Consider the following 17,642-nt stretch of genomic DNA (forward strand, 5'->3'; position numbering starts at 1 on the left):
TTTCTCGAGTCCGGTCTACGTTCGGGGGAGTAGCGCGGGCTCCTTTCCCGAACAGCGGCTGGTAATCGAGCCTACACCTATCCTCGCTTGCCTTCTTTAGAAAACCATTTATATGCTACCTGACTTTTAAAATATTGCTTCTGCGAGAGTGTGAATTCTGAAAAGATAATTATTGCGCGCGAACAATTATGCATTGTCTTATTGCTTTCTGCTCTGCGAGCAAAGCGAGAGTATCCAGTTCTAGTAGAATAATGCTTCCGCGCGGATTTTGCGAGAACTACAAATTTTCTTCGTGCTCATTTTGTTGTTATTTGTTGCAATTGCGTTAAAGACTTTTTGAGTCAATTCCAAATCTAATTAACTGTTAAATACTGTGTACAATGACCGTATTTCTGAAACCTTGCTTAAACCCAAATTTCCCTCGACAAATTTTATGTCGTTTTGTTGTAATGCTAACGGTTATCTTAGACCAAACAACGACTTTTTTGCTTCCAATAGTGTTTTTTTAGACAACTAAGCTTAGAAGGCGTGAAGGACTTTTTTGGTTACTTCGTTGACTCCATAGATGTTCTCAAAGCTAATGCATGTTTCTGAATATTTCGTTGCTATTTTATTGCAAACGGTTTAGGTCTAAAATTTTGTCACTGCTTCATTTTTTCTCTTCCTGTTACTTATAATTTTCTTTGGTGTATGAACGCATGTTTTGAAATCCAAAATTGTCGAGAACTGAAACAGAAAAATGTAATAATACCCTTGAAGTTTTCTGATTGAAAGGTTTTTACATGAAAAGGGAATTTACAATCTCACTTGTAGGTCATGCTTTCAGGACAACATGTAATCTGTCCCCTAAATGTATTTCATAGTTGCTTAATGTTAGGCCAGCCTCTTTAATTCATCCTCCAATACCTTTGTCTTCGTTCGCCGTTAGAGTAAACACTACTACGAATAAAGTAAATACCTTCATTGGCGTGTTTCTTGAAATTTTGCTCATCTTTCTTAAGCTGGTTGGTAATTTGTGTGCTCCCTTACATTGATGGGATCTGTGTAACACTTTCTCTGTGGATACAAAAAAGAATACCAATTTATCACATTTATCACGAAAAACATGGACAAAAATACAGAAAGTTGTCTGTCACAGTCTGTCAAAACTGCTTAGATCGCCCCACTTCCGGCAAAGTGTAAAAGCTTAGTTGCTCAGTTCAATATGGTGATTACAAAATAAATACCTTGTTCATGTCCAGTGTTCGTTTGCCTTAGAGGAAAAAGCAAAACTTCATTAATGTTAGAAATGCCTTACATAAATGCTGGGTCTGTCTTTTCGACTTATGGGGGTCTTAGGGTATTCGTTTTAGAGAAACCCTTGAGTGAAAGATTTTAATACATCCCAATACATGAAATAAAATGTATGTGTTCATATAATCTACTGTTACAACAGGAACATGTAGTCCAAAAGCACTCCTTTTTAATTCCCCTTACCGGCCATCTTTCCTTATTATTCGAATAGTAAATAAATTTCTCCGATCGTATAATGGTAATCTAACTTTAAATATGTCCACTGTACAGACTACATAAACGTATGCAATACTTTATGCAATGGTATATCGATACTCACGATGTGCTCAAAACTTCCGTAAATCTTACCTTGATTTGAAAGTACAACCAGCTTTGAGTTGTATTGTCATCCTCAATCTATTCATTCGGGGAAAAAATTGCCCTTCCAACACTTATTTCAATTCCTTAACACCTGGGGTGGCTGTTAGTTTCGTGCAAAGTTTTCCAAGCACAACAAAAATTTCCTTTGTGTTTCAAAAACTTCAAACCATATCTTAACTAGAAAACTCCTTCCCATTCCATCAAACCTAAGACGACGGTCAAACGTATAACGTGCCTGCGGGGTTCTCCTGTTACCTGTCTCTTAGTAACTATTTGATTGAGCAACACATGGGCCAAAAGAAAAGCCAATTAGTTTATCCAAGAATTAAGCTATGGACACACGGTGTTTTTTTTTTTTGTTTTTTTTTGGAAATCTCAAAATTAATAGTCACAAACATGTCCCACTAAAAACCTTCTTCACGAAATGACACTTAAAACCGGAAGAGACATTTTATTTCTGGTCATCTCAATATGGTGTGTGAACTTATCATTCCCATATACAAAGCGTTAACCTTGAAGGTATCTCAACACACATAAGCGCTGAAATTTAGGGTGTTTTTCGCTGCTCGTGCGGTTGCTAGGGTAACTTATTGTATCTCGAAGATGTTCACAACATGTCGAGCAAAAATTAATTTTCTTTATTAATAGCCATTGAAATGAAGTTGTACTGATGACAACACTTTTGCTTTCCTTTTTACAGATGAATGGCTTTTGGACAAACTGATGCAACTGTATGCATGGCCCAAACATGACTTTGGAGAGTCATTCATAGCATACCACATCGCAAAGACAAAGAAAAAAAAACAAATGAAACATACGTCTCAATGAAACCAGTTTATTAAAGTACAAAGAAGCAAAACCAACAAGATATATAGATTATGTATAAAGACACTAGTACAAGTTAAACTTACAAGGAAAAATGATTTCATGCTTCATCGTAAAACTAACAAAAGTTCTGTTCTCGAGCTGGAGTATTAATCAAGTAATGAACTGTGACAGAACCTTCGGCAACACAGGATCGCGTGACTCACGGTGACTTTTAGAAGTGTACCTGTTCCTTCTCACCACCATTCTATAGTAATTAATAAAATCCCTATCTTGGGGCATGGCGCATAGAATTTTTTAAATCTCGCAGACCAGATGAAGACCTGCTCAGCGACTGGCGTCGTCAAGTTTGGATACTTTTCCTTTAGCGGCTGCGAAAAATATATCTCATGACAAAGCTTGTTTTTATGATTATCTAGGTGTAATCTATCGATCACCTTAGTAATTCTTAACCACGTTTTGTCAAAAGGAAGTTCTAGAGGCAGTATTTTTTGACACAGACCATTTTGCATACATTACACATATTATCTTAAGATAGCATAAAATTCTCCCATTCTTCTTCCGGAATGTTCTTTAGTATTCCGTACAGATAATGGTTCCAAGAAGGAAGACCTGACCCGCCGACTCTGCCCTGAAAAAACGCAATGGAAGGAATTAAACATTAACGATAACAAAACAATCCATGCGGTACAATTTGCATCGTAAACAATAATTTGCATGGCTTGCAGCTGGTATTGCTGTTGTTTTCTATCTGTGAAAGTAAACTAAAAACATGCAAAAGGGATTTTATGAAGAAATATGCTTGCGTTGATATGATGCTGTGCCGATTTTTCATTATTACGACATCAATATGAACAGGCCAGGGATAATGTTGCAAATTAGAATTTGTTCCCTTACAAAAGAGAGAAACCCTGCCTAACAATGTATTTTGCTGACACTGAAACTCATGAGTAAAGAGCAGACCAGCTTTCGATATGCTCACTACCGCGCACGAAATACAGCAAACCACGTGACCATTTCTGCAAGCATTTCTGATTGCCTCCAGTGTCCTTATTGCATACATCACCACAAACTGCCTCGCTTGTAGAGTTAAATATGAGAAGTTCTTTGTTGTTATTGATAAATGCAGCAGTGCCTAGTTGTTATATATAAAAACAGATCGCAAAAACCTTTGTTACTGTTAGTTGATGAAGAACAAAGGTGTTGAAATCGAAAACAGCACAGAGACTACGTAAAGAAAACAATATACAAGGATTATTTCAAGCAACGAATAAATCCTGTACCACTCTGTACAATCTTGCTGTTTTGCTACTAATGATTGAACCCAGACCTCCGCCGTTTCTGAACACACCCACGAGACCGGCCACTATCCTATCTGGAATGAGGTCAAGTTTATTGATCGAGATCCTCACTGGTACACACGTAGGGTCAAGGAAGCTATTCACATAAGACTTCACCCTAACAACATCAACATGGATAGTGGAATTGAAATTCCTGAAGCATGGATACCCACGATCAAGAAACACAACAACAGGAGAACGGTACAACAGCGGACCACTGAGGGAACAGCTACTCGCCGGAATAATGGAACAATAGGAGGATCGAAATGCACCAATCACAGCCGACCTTTGTGATATAAATGATACCGTGCAATCAGTCGACCTTATCGCCTGAAGAAGACTAGCAGTAAGCAGTCGAAACGTCGCGATCTACATCTCAAGTGACTACATCGTGAGACAAACGATAATACACGTTATTATTGTATCTACCACGATGAATAACAACAACCTTTTCCTCGATAATGATTGACTAATCGCATCTCTTCTAATCTGGCGAGTTTTCATTCCGACAAATGCCACCTCATCCTCACTTAGTTCCTCAAATTCATGCCCTGCAGTGAGATCAGAAAAAAAGGGACAATGCTAAAAAAGTCTCTTCACAAATGATAACTTTTTTTCAATCGTGGTATCAGCCTTACATGCCAGTCAAATCAATTACCGCTGTAGATTTCCGAACTGCGCAGCTCGTTAAGCTTAGTCAAAACAGTTCTGCGAAACTCATCTTCATTTCCGCGGAAAGCCCAAGAAAGATAACGATCACGCAATTCTGCCTCAATTTCATGTTGATAAAAAGCATCCGAAATTCTTTTGCGACTCATCCTTTCCATGAATTTCCTGCACTGATCTGTGAAAAAATTGGAAGTAAAAAGAAAGCTAATTAACTGCGCCTAGATACTTGAGAGAGTAAAATTTTAGTTCCCTTAAAAAAGGAACAAAACAAATTCAATAGAAATAGATTAAACATGAACGATTGTTTTTTTTTTCTTTTTTCTTGTTGTTTTTAGGCAATAGTTTTCCGTATTACCTCAATTTGACAACAGAAAGCATTACATTGTGGTCTGATTCATCTGGACTACCTCGTTGTAGGCTTCCGTGAAAGCTTCAAAAGAAACCCATCCGCCATTTCTAAAAGTTCTTTATAAAAGGAACAAAAGGTAAGAAAATTGAAAGAACACATTGAAAAATGAGATAAGTGATTTCATTATTCAAGACACACGTATGTCACGTCAAAAACAAACAACATATATTTATATTTTGTTGGGAACCCAGTACTTACGCAAAAAAGATCTGACTGAGGTACAGTTTGCGATCGATGTAAGTGACAATACTACCTTCTATGTATTGTAGCGATTTAGCATTAAATTTCTATCCGTTGTTGCTCTCACCATATTGTGCATGTCCTTAAGAAATATTACAGAAATTACACTTCAAAGTTATTTTCAAACATCGTTTTATATCATCTAGCGTAAATAAAATGACTTTCGATGGACTGTTATAATAACAAAGGGCACCACCACATTCCAAGCATGAAGTGCACAGAGATTTCAAAACGCAAAAAAGGGGACTCTCACACTGCATTGCGACTGTGGTGCTAAGAAAACAGTTTAATTTTAAAAGCGCGGTTATAAGATCTGAAAGATCTTCTTGTTAGACAGTGTTATACTTTATATATATTCTTACACCTTTCACACTATGTTATCACATCTCGACCGGTATTTTCTTTTCTCCACTTGACAATGGAGTCAAGATAACTTCGAACGTCGTAGCTTACTTTTTTACTTTCGCTTCTTTTCGCAAGTAAGCCTTTATTTTTTCATGGGTAACTCTGTAAGCTCTATAAAATGAAATTGCTATCAATACAGGCCCTGCTAAAAATAGAAAAATAAACGTTTATAAACCTTACAATATAAAACTACTAAAATTAAAGCTAAAATTTCAAATATATATTTAGAAAATTTAACTTACTTACTGAGTAAAACAGTTATAAATCTGGCATACAGTATAATAAAAAGACTTTTGTAATCAAAAATACTTCTTTTCTCCGATCTTATTTAATTTTATGATTTTTAATATCAGATTTTTTTTTTTTATCATCCTGCCGACCAGCTCACTTTTGCGTGAGAAAGACGACGCCAGTAAACAACACATTTTATGAAGGTTGTCTTGCTTACGCCAGAATGCACTGGGAACAAACCGCGGAGTTAATTGTGCACGCTTTTGCGTCAATTCTCAAAATAAATAATTTACTTCATGAAGCCGGCGCGATGATATCTGCCCAGAACGGGCTTTCAACTTCACATTTGACTCCGGGAAGGAGTCGTTTCTTCAAGTGCGTTACATTACTTTATGCGGGTGTTCTTCCTCTTAATTCAAGATTCTCATCACTGTTTTGCTTTGTTCTGTTTTGTTGCTAAACTACATCAAACATATTTTATAGCAGCGTTGGCAGATTTAACGTTGAAATGGAATCACTTTCAGTCAGCTCGAATTGTCCATTACGGACTGGCGAAGTGGAACTACAGTCACAAGAATTGGTGACAGTGGACGCAAGTCGCTTTGAGCGTGATGACTCGGTTGAGAGTTTTCAAACGGGGACATCGACAGAAACCTACGAAACAGTAAGACTCGATTAGTTTTATTTAATTGTTGAATTCATCTGTCAAATTTCATAACTTGCATTCATTTAATAATTAATCATATTTTGCTTTTTGTAGTCTAAACTAACTTCCTCCACAGATATGATAAAAAAAAAATAACGCTTTTGGCTGCCGGGTACCGAAAGTATTGATTTGCTTCAGTCAGACGAACGCTAACTTTAAACATGAAATAACGATTTCTCAGTAACACAATGAAACCTGAATTAAAATTCAGGTTTCAAACCGTAGAAAGGGCGTTGAAAAATACATTTCTTTAATCAACGTCAATTAAGGTTATTTAGCGTGAGAGTGAAGTTGGTTCTGATGTTGAAATGTTTTGTAAAAAGCTTAATTAACACGATTAATATTATATGAATGTAAAATTTTTTAAGATTAGATCTTTTTCTACTCGAGCTTTTTGCGGTCTTACTCGACAGGGGAAAGGTGGGGGTAGTCGGTGTCAGTGACTGACTTGAAGAATTTACGGCAAGACCAAAAATAGTTCCTATCAGGAAAGAAACATCGAAGGTTGACGCCCGGTGACGTAGAAATAGCTCCGTACAGCCACCATCACGGATCCGTCACCAAAACGGACTCAAAAATAGTCACCACTAAGTTAGCGCATGTCATTAAAGTTGATGTTATCTAAAAAAAAACGTGCGTGTTAATTTTGTTTTCCTTTTTGCTTTTTGAAAACAGAAAAATTCCAAGTTTGAAAATGCATGATTTGAAAACCATGCCTGTCAAAATCAGTAGAAATGAGCAAAAAAACTCAAAGTATGCGTGTGTTTGTCAATTAAATCAGCAGTGTAGCAGCTCTCATAAGCTTGTAATTCTTTTCATTGTTAGCAGCTGCTACTGTTTTAGGGTTAGGGGCATTGTTTCTGTTGTTTGTTCTTTTGTTCTCTCAAAGGGTAGCGAACCATTCATGTGAGACCTTACGAGAGCTGCTACATCGACCAATTAAATACGGTTGCCGTGAGAATATGGAGTACCTCGTCATACAAGTTGAATTCGAACCTGCGTTGGACTATAGCAAGTCATCTAGGGGGGAGGGAGGCGAGTGGAAATACTTCTAGCTGCGTGGCTTTATTCTAATTCTACAGAAACCGGATGTTAGACTCGCGCGGACAACGAGGAGTCATTTTAAGGCGGGGGTACACATGAATTTAAGTGAAATTTTAGGAAGTTTAAAGAGGGATTAAAAGGATAAAAAGGGGTTTGGAACACCACCAGACAGTTGATTGCCCCCAAAAGGGCTCCCCGAGTTGGTGTGCAACTGTTTGGTGTACGTCTCAACAACAACAGCAACAATCTTTATTTCGTGCCCAGAAAAATTTTACAATAAAAGTAAATACATGCAATGTGAAAAAATAGCAATGAAAAACAGAGCACAGTCACTTAGAAATAGCTAAGGCAGGACACGATTTCATTCACACACACACACACACACAGACACACACACTCATACAGAGAACGAAAAAAGAAAAAAATGAATGTGCACACAAAAAAATGAAAAATTAAAGTACATCAATGTACCAGTCAGTACCACTTTCTAACTTCAAATTCTAATTTTAAAACAGCATGAAATCTTCAAAATTTCATAATTCCATAAATTTTACTAATCTAAATTTTACTAATTTTAATAATTTATCCCCAAATATACCCAAAAATCACCAAAAAATCTACAAAACAGCCCAAAACGTAGCTACGTGAAATGAGCAGAGAGATTTTTCACTGCTTGAAACGTGAACGAGATATTTGCTTTCAAACCATAATACCCAGCAAAAATACGGCCTTTATGTTAACCCCCGCCTTAAATTGGCTCTACGAACTCTTAACTTGGCCTCTCAAACGAACTTTCTATTTTTCAGGCTTCATCATCGCTCTCCGCGTGGGATAGGAAATCTGGCCAAGTAAACAAGCATTCATGCTTACTCAGCTGGGTAAATTCATTAGATGACGGCACCAAACGAACTTATGTGATCCATCAAATTTCAGGGGAAAATGCCGCACCCATCAAAGACAAGACATTATTTAGCTGCGAAGAGTTTTGTCGTATTTGCCACTGCGGCGGGGAAGACGAAGAGTTAATCTCTCCATGCAGATGTTCCGGCAGCGCTAAGTATGCGCACCAGAGTTGTCTGCTGTCGTGGCTTGAGCTGAAAAAAGATAAGATATGTGAGCTGTGCCTTTATGAAATGAATGTGAAGAAAACTGGATTTAAACCCCTCGCACAGGTACTATCAGACCTATATTGTTCCTTTCTGTTTGGGTCACTGATTTGTTCGGTTGTTTCCAATGGCTTGCTTGTTTACTTACTTGACTGTCTAGCTTTTTTCTTCTTTGAATGCTCTTTTGACACTGTTAGACTGACTAATTGACCGACTGACCGACCGACCGACCGACCGACCGACTCACTGATTGACCGGTGACTGGCTAACAGACTGGCTAGCTGAATGACTGATTGCCTGAATAGCTTAATGCCTGACTGCCTTACTGTCTGATTAACTGACTAAGTGAACTAGTGACTGACTGACTGCCTGACTGACTGACTGACTGATCGGTAAGTGTCTAACAGACAAGCTGGTTGACTGACTAACTGACTGACTGACTACCTGACTGACTAACTAACTGACTAAGTGAACGAGTGACTAACTGCCTGACTGACTGATTGACTGACTGCCTGAATGACTGATTTACTAACTGACTGATTGTTTGACTAAGTGAACTGGTCACTGACTGACTACATGACTGACAGACTAACTGACTAAATGAACGGGTGACTGATTGATTGACTGACTGATTGACTGAGTGACTGATTGTTTGACTAAGTGAACTCGTGACTGACTGACTAACTGACTGACTGGCAGACTAACTGACTAAGTGAACGAGTGTCCAACAAACAAGCTGGTTGACTGACTGACTGACAGAGTAACTGACTAAGTGAACGAGTGACTAACTGCCTGACTGACTGATTGACTGACTGACTAACTGACTGACTGAGTGACTGAGTGGCTGATTGTTTAACTAAGTGAACTCGTGACTGACTGACTGACTGACTGACTGACTGACTTACTGACTGATTGGTAAGGGTCCAACAAACAAGCTGGTTGACTGACTGACTGCCTGACTAACAGACTAACGGACTAAGGGATCGAGTGACTGACTGACTGACTAACTGTTTGACTAAGTGAACCAGTGACTGACTGACTGGCTGATTGGTAGTGTCTAAGAGACAGGCTGGTTGACTGACTGACCGCCTGAGTGACAGACTAACTGACTAAGTGACCGAGTGACTGACTGCCTGACTGCCTGACTGCCTGACTGATTGACTGAGTGATTGACTGACTGACTGACTGACTATATTTTGCATATTTTTGTGCATGTATTAAAGGTATATATTAATTGATCCATGGTCGTTAATTCGTTCGTTCTTTTTGCCCTCTGTCTTTCTGCCTAGCTCTCTCTCACGTTGATGGTTTATTTGCCCATCAATTTTCAGAACTTGTAATCATAATGGTATTAGAATGTAACTAGAGTTTTGTAGTTAAGGCCTGATGTTTTTACCGTGTTTAAATAAAGTTATCTATTCTATTCTAATCCCCACGGTACTGAGAGGTCTAGTAAGGTTTTTTCACTATAACCACTCACTGTTGTTTTATTTCTTTGTCCAGTGGAGGCTCCCTTGGCGATCGTGTGATATCGTAGCTTACTTGTTCATCTTCTACTGTCTGGTGCTAATAGTCTTTATAGCCATGGTTCTGTGGATAGCATCAAGGCGTTGTCTTACTCCAATCTGCGTGGTGTTGTACTTCTCCTGTGGTTTAGCGGTGTGTTACTTCACCTATTGCTGTGGGTGTATAGAGCATATCAGATACTACTGGAAGACTTGGATCGAACTGAATCGTCAATGGCTTATTTTAACTCACAAAGACTCCGTGCAGACTCCTGGCATTGTTTCGCGAATGAGAAACAACGAGTCTCGAAAAGGAAGTGCTGAATATGTTTGGGTCTGATAAAACTACTGCTTAGACCGATTATTTGTTAAACAAATACCAGTTAGACTTTGTTAAGGGTAAATAAGCTTGATATGGTACATTTGTACCCTGAACATTAAATATACATGAAGTGTATGAGTCGCATTGAAAGGAAATTGTCTTTAGACGAGAGTTTTAAGAAAGCCACGACGACAACGGAACGGAAACGTCGCTAAATAAAAGGTTTAATGATCAGAACAATGGCTTCGCACGTGCGTTATAAATCTTTGTACATTTCTTTGCCGTCCTCTGCAAAACAACGTGAAATGACCAAGTTATGCTTTGTCTAGCAAACGTTAACCGGCCACGGAGGCTATTTTTTTTTTTTAATTTATTTCACATTTATCACTGTGTCAGCTGTGTCCCAGATTCAGTTGCGTTTTGACATTGATAACCAAAGCAAATGACTTTAGAACACCGCGAGATTTTGTAGGTAAAATTCAAATTCGAATCATTTTTTAATCGACGTAGACGTTGTCCTCGGCTACTTAAATCAGTCCAAACTCCCCATTGTGGAGCAAACGGGACAACAAATACGGACGAGACTCGGTCGCCCGCCCTCCTTTTACGTAACCTTTTTTCCCAAAAAAGCCATTTTTGGCCGATTACACGAAAGACAACATTGAAAATAAATATTTCTGCTCATGAAGATTGTTTATATTTACATTTTTTAATTTCAATGATCGTATTTCGTTCAGTACGTGTTTGGGTCATAAAAATTGTCACAGTTCAGCTTGTCCGGTATCTTTTAACGAGATCGGATTTTGAACCAAAACATCCGTTCTATAAAGAATGATTCGAATTCGACAACCTTTCACCTGCGCGAATACCAGCTGCTGTTCTCGCGGTTCTTTTCGCTACCCTAGAATAATTTGCAATTAATTTACTGCAACACACCAGTAATTTATTTTTCCCTCAGAAAGGGGTTCGCTAGAAATTTTATCGCTTTGTTGCTGCCAAGACAACCTTGTTTATTTCAAAACTGACAGAAATTAAATAATAAAATGAGAAGGGATGTGTTCTTATTCAAAATAAAATAAATCTTGTTCCTCATAAAAAAAAAAGCCTTAATTACCTTTCCTTTTTGCGCAGATGAATACTCATAAATTGTCGCTACCACCGAAGATGTTGTTTGATTTTCTGTTGATCCTAAAAGTTAAAAGTTTTTGGTTACCATGACAAATTTAAAACTTCAAACTGTACAAGAAAAAGGCTGTACGTTATATATTATCGTCAGGGTTAACGTCAAGGCTGAGAAAAAGCGGATTGTGAATCGGTGATCTTGGCTTCTCGGTAACAAAACTGCGTTTTCACATGACGTCATACTGGTTTTCATCCATTTCACTGGTTGGCAAAAAGGAAATGTATTTCAAAGGGTTAACCGAGACAAGGAAACCAATGCAAAGTTTTATTCTTCAAAAGATTCTTCGCATCAAGTTTGTTTAGCAATTCAAAAGGCGACACGGGATAAAAGCGATATTCTGGACTTGGTGAAAATATCTAGTGTCAGTTGATTTACGGGGAGCAAGCTTGTTAAAAGACACTATTCTGATTTTAACCGCAACGCTCTCGCGGTAAGGAAACACCGGCTGGACGTCTAGATCGTGGAGCCGGTTTGAAACGTTTAACGGCGGTCATCGGAACGGAGCAAACGATGACTCAGGTACGGTTTTCGTATGATTATTTTAAAACAATGTGATTTTTTTTTTTCAGACACATTTGCAAACTCCCCTTGTTGCCTTAAACAAGATACTTGTTTTAAAAGGTTCCGTAGGCTTGTATCTCTGAGACGTAAAACACAGTTTTCTGGAAGTAAAACAGGCTGAACTTATGCTGTGTTAAATGTGTCCCGCAATGCATGAACGCGCGGAGTGATTGTGCGTCTTTTTGAGTTAAACTAATAAAACGGTAAGGGTGTGGGGTTAAGGTTAAGGTTGGGTTAGGGCTAGGTTAGGGCAATTAATTCATAGCGTTTGGATCGAAAAAAAGAGGAAATTAATCCCCAAAATACATTTATCAGTATGCAAGTCCTCTAATTTCTAGCTTCGAGAACAGGCAATTAACACGTCCAGCGGCAACAAAGGGAAAGTAATTACGCTAATTAGACGCACTGCTGGAAGACCAAAAACCTAATTTTTAATGAACAAATATTAGGACTAATTGCATTATTCAAATGTGGGGGAAAATGTATGCATTTATGAAAAATTACAGTCAAATTTGCGCTTTTATTTCGTGTTATAAACCTAAACCGTCAACCCTCAAAGGACCCTCCACTGAGACCCTCATTTGTTTCTGGTTCAGGCCCTTTTTCGCTCGAATCGTCTGGCATGGTTGACGCCATTTTGTCGAATTACCTATGAGAACGAATTGGTTTACAACGAGGCTAGCTTCCGATAGTTGGGCCCCAGTCCCCGGCTCGGTAAACTGCAAATGTTGGTGTAAAATCATCGAACAACGTCAAAGATTGTTGCGGAGTCAACGCGCCTGTCAGAGATGAACCGATAATGATCAAAATATACGAATTACGGGGAAAATTGTGGAAAAAGTTGGAAAAATTATTCGTCTTCTCGGATTATGCCAAAACTTATGCTTACACAATCTATCAGGTCCCAGTTGTTCGGAAGATGGATAACGCTATCCAGTGGATAAATGTTAACACCGGATGGTTTTCAATCTAATATTTTAGATACTAGTGTGATTCGTTAGTTTACTGAATCAGTTCATTTGTCATACAAACAGGTTCATCCACTCCATAATTCGGCATCTCAGAATCCGCAAGAAATTATCAATATCGGTGGATTAAGAAGTGACATTGGAAATAGTCATGGCACGCAACGTCACAGCAACCCAGCCTTTGTTGTGGGAATATTCTTAAGAGAAAATCCCGACGTGCAAACTATTCAGCCAGGGCAAGACCAGGAAAACATGGTTTGTTGTTTCACATGAGTTTATTGGCGATGTGCTATTCCAAAGAACGTTTTGAGGTGTTTCAATGTTATCTTTCCGGCTTGTTTCCATGGATTGGGAGGGCGAGTTGAAATAAGACTAGAAGTCTTTATACAGGCAGCTAAATTTAAGGGGCCGTGAGAGAGTTACAATTATATTACCTCCGCTGTAAGTTAGGTAGCCAATAATTAATTGAGGTGTGGTAGAGTGAAAAAGGCGGGACACGGGGTACCGGGATCAGGGGAAAGGGGTACCGGGGTCTTTGGAAAACACCAACTGCCGGGGTCTGTGGAAACCACGGGGTGCTGGGGTCTCTGGAAAACACGGCGTACTAGCTACGCAGGGTAAAAAAAAAATGCCTCAAATATGTTAAGGGTATTGCTGCCCTATTTTTTAATGTAACTGGAACAATAAAGTCACTGCTTTTGCAAAAAAGAAATAATTCCATCGAAAATCAGGAACGTTACCATGGATATATTGAAAAATGCCAGAGGAAATACATAATGGTAGCTAACTGATAAAGATTGATCGATTGAAAGAACGAAAAAGAATCATCAGTGACCGTCTTGCCCACTAGCTTGCCAGTTGAGTAATTGACATATTTACAGACGTACCGACCGACGGACTGACCGATCGATCAATTACATTGATTGACTCATTTTTTATTGATTCAAGGATGAAGACATCTGTCGAATTTGCCTCGACTCAAAGGACAATGAAGACCTGGTTCGAGTTTGTCGTTGCAAAGGATCTGCAAAGTACGCCCATAAGAGCTGTATACTGCGCTGGTTCCAGTTTTCCTGTCGATATGAATGCGAGCTGTGTCAGTACAAAATGAAAATCAAGAAAGATGGCTTTAAGCCTGTGAGAGAGGTCAGCGTTGTTAGCCTAGGATTTAAACGTCACTTTTCCTGGCTTATTACGATGTATCTCTTAAGTGTAAATTGGGAGAATTTGGTGCAATCAAGAACTACACCACATATAATATAGTTTAGCTTGGTAGACAGTGAAATTGAACCCTGGTTGAGCGCCAGGCCAAATTTGTTGGTATCAGAAACTCTGGGACTAAAGTAGCAGTCCAGTTTGAAATATCTCTGTGTTATTGAACAGGCGTCTGGGGTAAGCTCCTTCTTGAGGAATTGAAATACTGGTCGAAGTTTGGTTTTCGCCACTTTTTAATTTAGATGTTCTAAAAGGAGGGTAGAGAGAAGAAAATGTGATTGGAGTTAGTTAAAACAGGAAGGAGGGTGCCAAACATTTTGGGCTCTTTGTAGCTTCCACCGTTGATCTTTCTTGTGTCCCTTGCAGTGGTCTAATCCGTGTCAACTGTTCTCGCTCGTGGACTTCCCCGCTGTGTTCTTTGTCCATATCTTGCAAGTAATCGTCCTACTGCTGGTCATCATGATCGCAGTGTCAAACAAGTGTTTCAGTCTGGTCTGCATCTCGCTCATCATGTTTTGTGTTGCAGGTATGTACTGAAGTAATAGACCAAACACGAAAGACCATGTTTCACCACATTTCCAAACACCGAGAAGGAAGCTGGACATATATACGACGCCCAGCGGAGTATATTTGGCGAACTTCGAGGTGTTTGGAAATGTGGTCAAACATTGCCTTGAGTGCTTGATATATCTTCTCAATTGAAATTAAAACTAAGGAGAAAATGGCGAAATAAAATCGTAAAAATCTATGCTAATTAAGGTCAGATATCCAAACACGGTCACGGTCATGGTTTCCTTTGTTTAAACTTGATGAATTATTAATGTTTTGAGAATAAACGATCAGACGATTATTAAAGAAAGTTTCATCTAGCATTATCCAGAAAAAAAAATTGAGTAAGAGTTTAATTAAAAAAAGGTGCGAATGCGGTTACTGATTAGGAACAAGATCACAGTTCTTGTTCACTTTGATTTGCACAGTCATCGGACTTAGTTCTTTAATTGCCTTCTGACTGACTTCTGGCGGAAGTACAGCAGTACAACCTATGTAAATCTGTGGAGAATGCTCGAATTTTTAATTTTGAATTGAGTGGCTCTGGATCCCTTCGGTAGAATGTTTTTAAACTTTGCAAAAACGTTTATTTTCATTTTAACATGCTGTCTGAGTTGGGGCAGGAAAAACAAATTTTAGGTCCCACCGTAGGCAGACGTTAGAGGCCTCAGTTTCGGTGATGTTTTGGACCCCAGTCTGAGCGATAGAAGTTATACTGTTTTCGGTATCGTCTCCTTCACCTTCAAATGTTTACTGGAACGGTTAGTAAGACATGATAAGAGTGTACATGGTAAAGTCTGCGTTGGGCTAAGTGGTCCTTATTGCCAGAAGTTAACCCGACTCCCGTGGGATAAAAAAAATTCCACTGCATTACAGTGTTACCCCCCAGCATTAAATTCGCCGGTACTCATTTATACAAATGGGTGGAGGAAGGGTAAAGTTCACTCCCCTGGAGAGGACTCAAACCCGGTGTGCTCGATATGATTTTCCAGCGTTCTAACCATTACACCACCACGAACCCCCCCCCCCCCCTATCCGGCTCCCCACCCCCACCACTTCATCAGAATATGGCACGACATGTCCGGGTTTTGAGTGTAACCTTGGATCTCTATGATTTATATGAGCTGTTTTAGTGAGGTGAGCTCATTAGTGATATATAAGGACTATCTCCCATTTGTTTGTTTAGTGATCTGTTACGCCTTTTATTTCCAGTCTCCTGTTTGCTTTTTTACTGCTGTGATGGATACGAGTACTTCAAGTACTGCAAAGTACAGTGGGTTGTTAATAACAGCGAGTGGAGTATCTCCAGTTATGACGAAGAATCAACTCACCAGTAAGAAGACAGAACACAGCCACGTGACATCACGATCAAAGAACCAGACTAGACACTTTTTTACATGAAGTTCTCCACATCACATCGAGGGAATTTAAAAACGCACCAACCACCGGTCATTTTGGATTTGTGTTTCAAGAAAACTCGGTCAAGGAAATCACATGATTAACGTTACTACATTGTTTTCGAAAAGCTCCGTTTTCAAAATGTTTTTCGTCAGCAACTAAAACCTAAAGCCGGCCACCCTGTCAATACTGCCAACTGCCACATTCTGAAATCCCAACCTGTATAATCCTTTATAATTTTATCCCGTTTTTACGGCCACTAAAACCGGTTATACTCATCTTTCCATCGTAAATATATAAATGTATGCTGATTTAAGAGTCAATTTTTTGTAGAATTATATCTGCATTCCGGATGCTAATTAAAGAACAGTTGTTTAGAAGTGCAATTGTAATATATCTGTTAATTTAGACTTCACTCAATTTAGACCAGTCATGAAATTTGATCCTACCCTGTTAATAGGGCCAAATTTTCGTGGACCGTTGATGACCGTATTAACGGGGCTCAGCTCAGCCTTTCGTGTTTTGTTGTTGTTGTTGTTGTTGTTGTTGTTTTTCAGTTGAGTGAACTTTCACTGTTTAGCTTAGATTTAAGCTCAGCTTAATATACATATTTTTTTCTTCGAAAAAAATGTAGATCTTTTTACCCTTTCATATTTTTGAAGTTTTTTAAAATTTATGCATGGCTGTAATTAACTTGCTTATCATTTAATACCACTTAATGTTAAGTGTGTTTCAGGGTACTCCTGAAAACCACTTTGGTGAATGGAGCCTCTTAGCTGTAAATACATTATCATTACTCAGTCTCAAAAACTGAGTACTTTTTGGTGTTTTTCTATCTTAGAAAAGAAACATATTCTCTCATTGTTTTCTTTATTCTGGAAGTGATTTTGTACTTTGGAAAAAAAAACTGTAAATAGCAAGACAGAGCTCTTTTAAACAACAAAAAGAATAACTGACTAGATTTCCCTTTGCCAAAATGGCAGAGGCCTTTTAAATAGCAGTGTGATTTGATATCAATGCGTTGGTCATGAGCTGGAAATCTATCCATGAATTTTGAGACGAAATCCGATAGGAAATCGAGCAACTCCAGCTTTTAAGTGGACAAAAACCTTGTACGTACCAGAATAATTTTAAGAGCGTAAATCCGAAAATATCGAGAACCGGCCGACAGAAGCGAAATAACGAATTTTTTCTTATTTGACCAAAAAGAACCTATTTGGTTAACTATTTTAGGAAATGACATCAAAAGGTTCGATTTCCTTTTCTTTTCTTCAAAATTTGCAAAACTTGAAAATTCGGCCACAGGGCCTTCA

At 38.6% G+C, this 17,642-nt stretch overlaps 2 protein-coding genes across 2 annotated transcripts in view; both read left to right on the top strand.

Moving 5' to 3' along the window:
• Nucleotides 1-1,168: 1,168 nt before the first annotated feature.
• LOC145486221 (histamine H2 receptor-like) overlaps nt 1,169-17,642 on the top strand; it is a 126,128-nt gene continuing 109,654 nt past the window's right edge. Inside the window, exon 1 of the mRNA XM_081464838.1 lies at nt 1,169-1,178. The gene's annotated coding sequence lies outside the window, so the exon portion shown is untranslated. The remainder of the gene's footprint in view (nt 1,179-17,642) is intronic.
• LOC145486241 (E3 ubiquitin-protein ligase MARCHF4-like) lies at nt 5,993-10,604 on the top strand. The gene is made up of 3 exons (XM_081464864.1): nt 5,993-6,436; nt 8,329-8,694; nt 10,132-10,604. Exons 1-3 carry the CDS (start codon nt 6,281-6,283, stop codon nt 10,471-10,473), a joined length of 864 nt encoding a protein of 287 aa, XP_081320990.1. The 5' UTR covers nt 5,993-6,280; the 3' UTR covers nt 10,474-10,604.

Source organism: Orbicella franksi, chromosome 5 (genome assembly GCF_964199315.1).
Source record: "Orbicella franksi chromosome 5, jaOrbFran1.1, whole genome shotgun sequence".
Classification (NCBI taxonomy): Eukaryota; Metazoa; Cnidaria; class Anthozoa; order Scleractinia; family Merulinidae; genus Orbicella; species Orbicella franksi.

Coding starts and splice junctions, on each gene's coding strand:
- LOC145486241 (XM_081464864.1), top strand. CDS start 6,281: ATGGAATCACTTTCAGTCAGCTCGAATTGTCCATTACGGACTGGCGAA. Junction 6,437..8,328: donor CGACAGAAACCTACGAAACA/GTAAGACTCGAT, acceptor TCTATTTTTCAG/GCTTCATCATCGCTCTCCGC. Junction 8,695..10,131: donor GATTTAAACCCCTCGCACAG/GTACTATCAGAC, acceptor TTCTTTGTCCAG/TGGAGGCTCCCTTGGCGATC.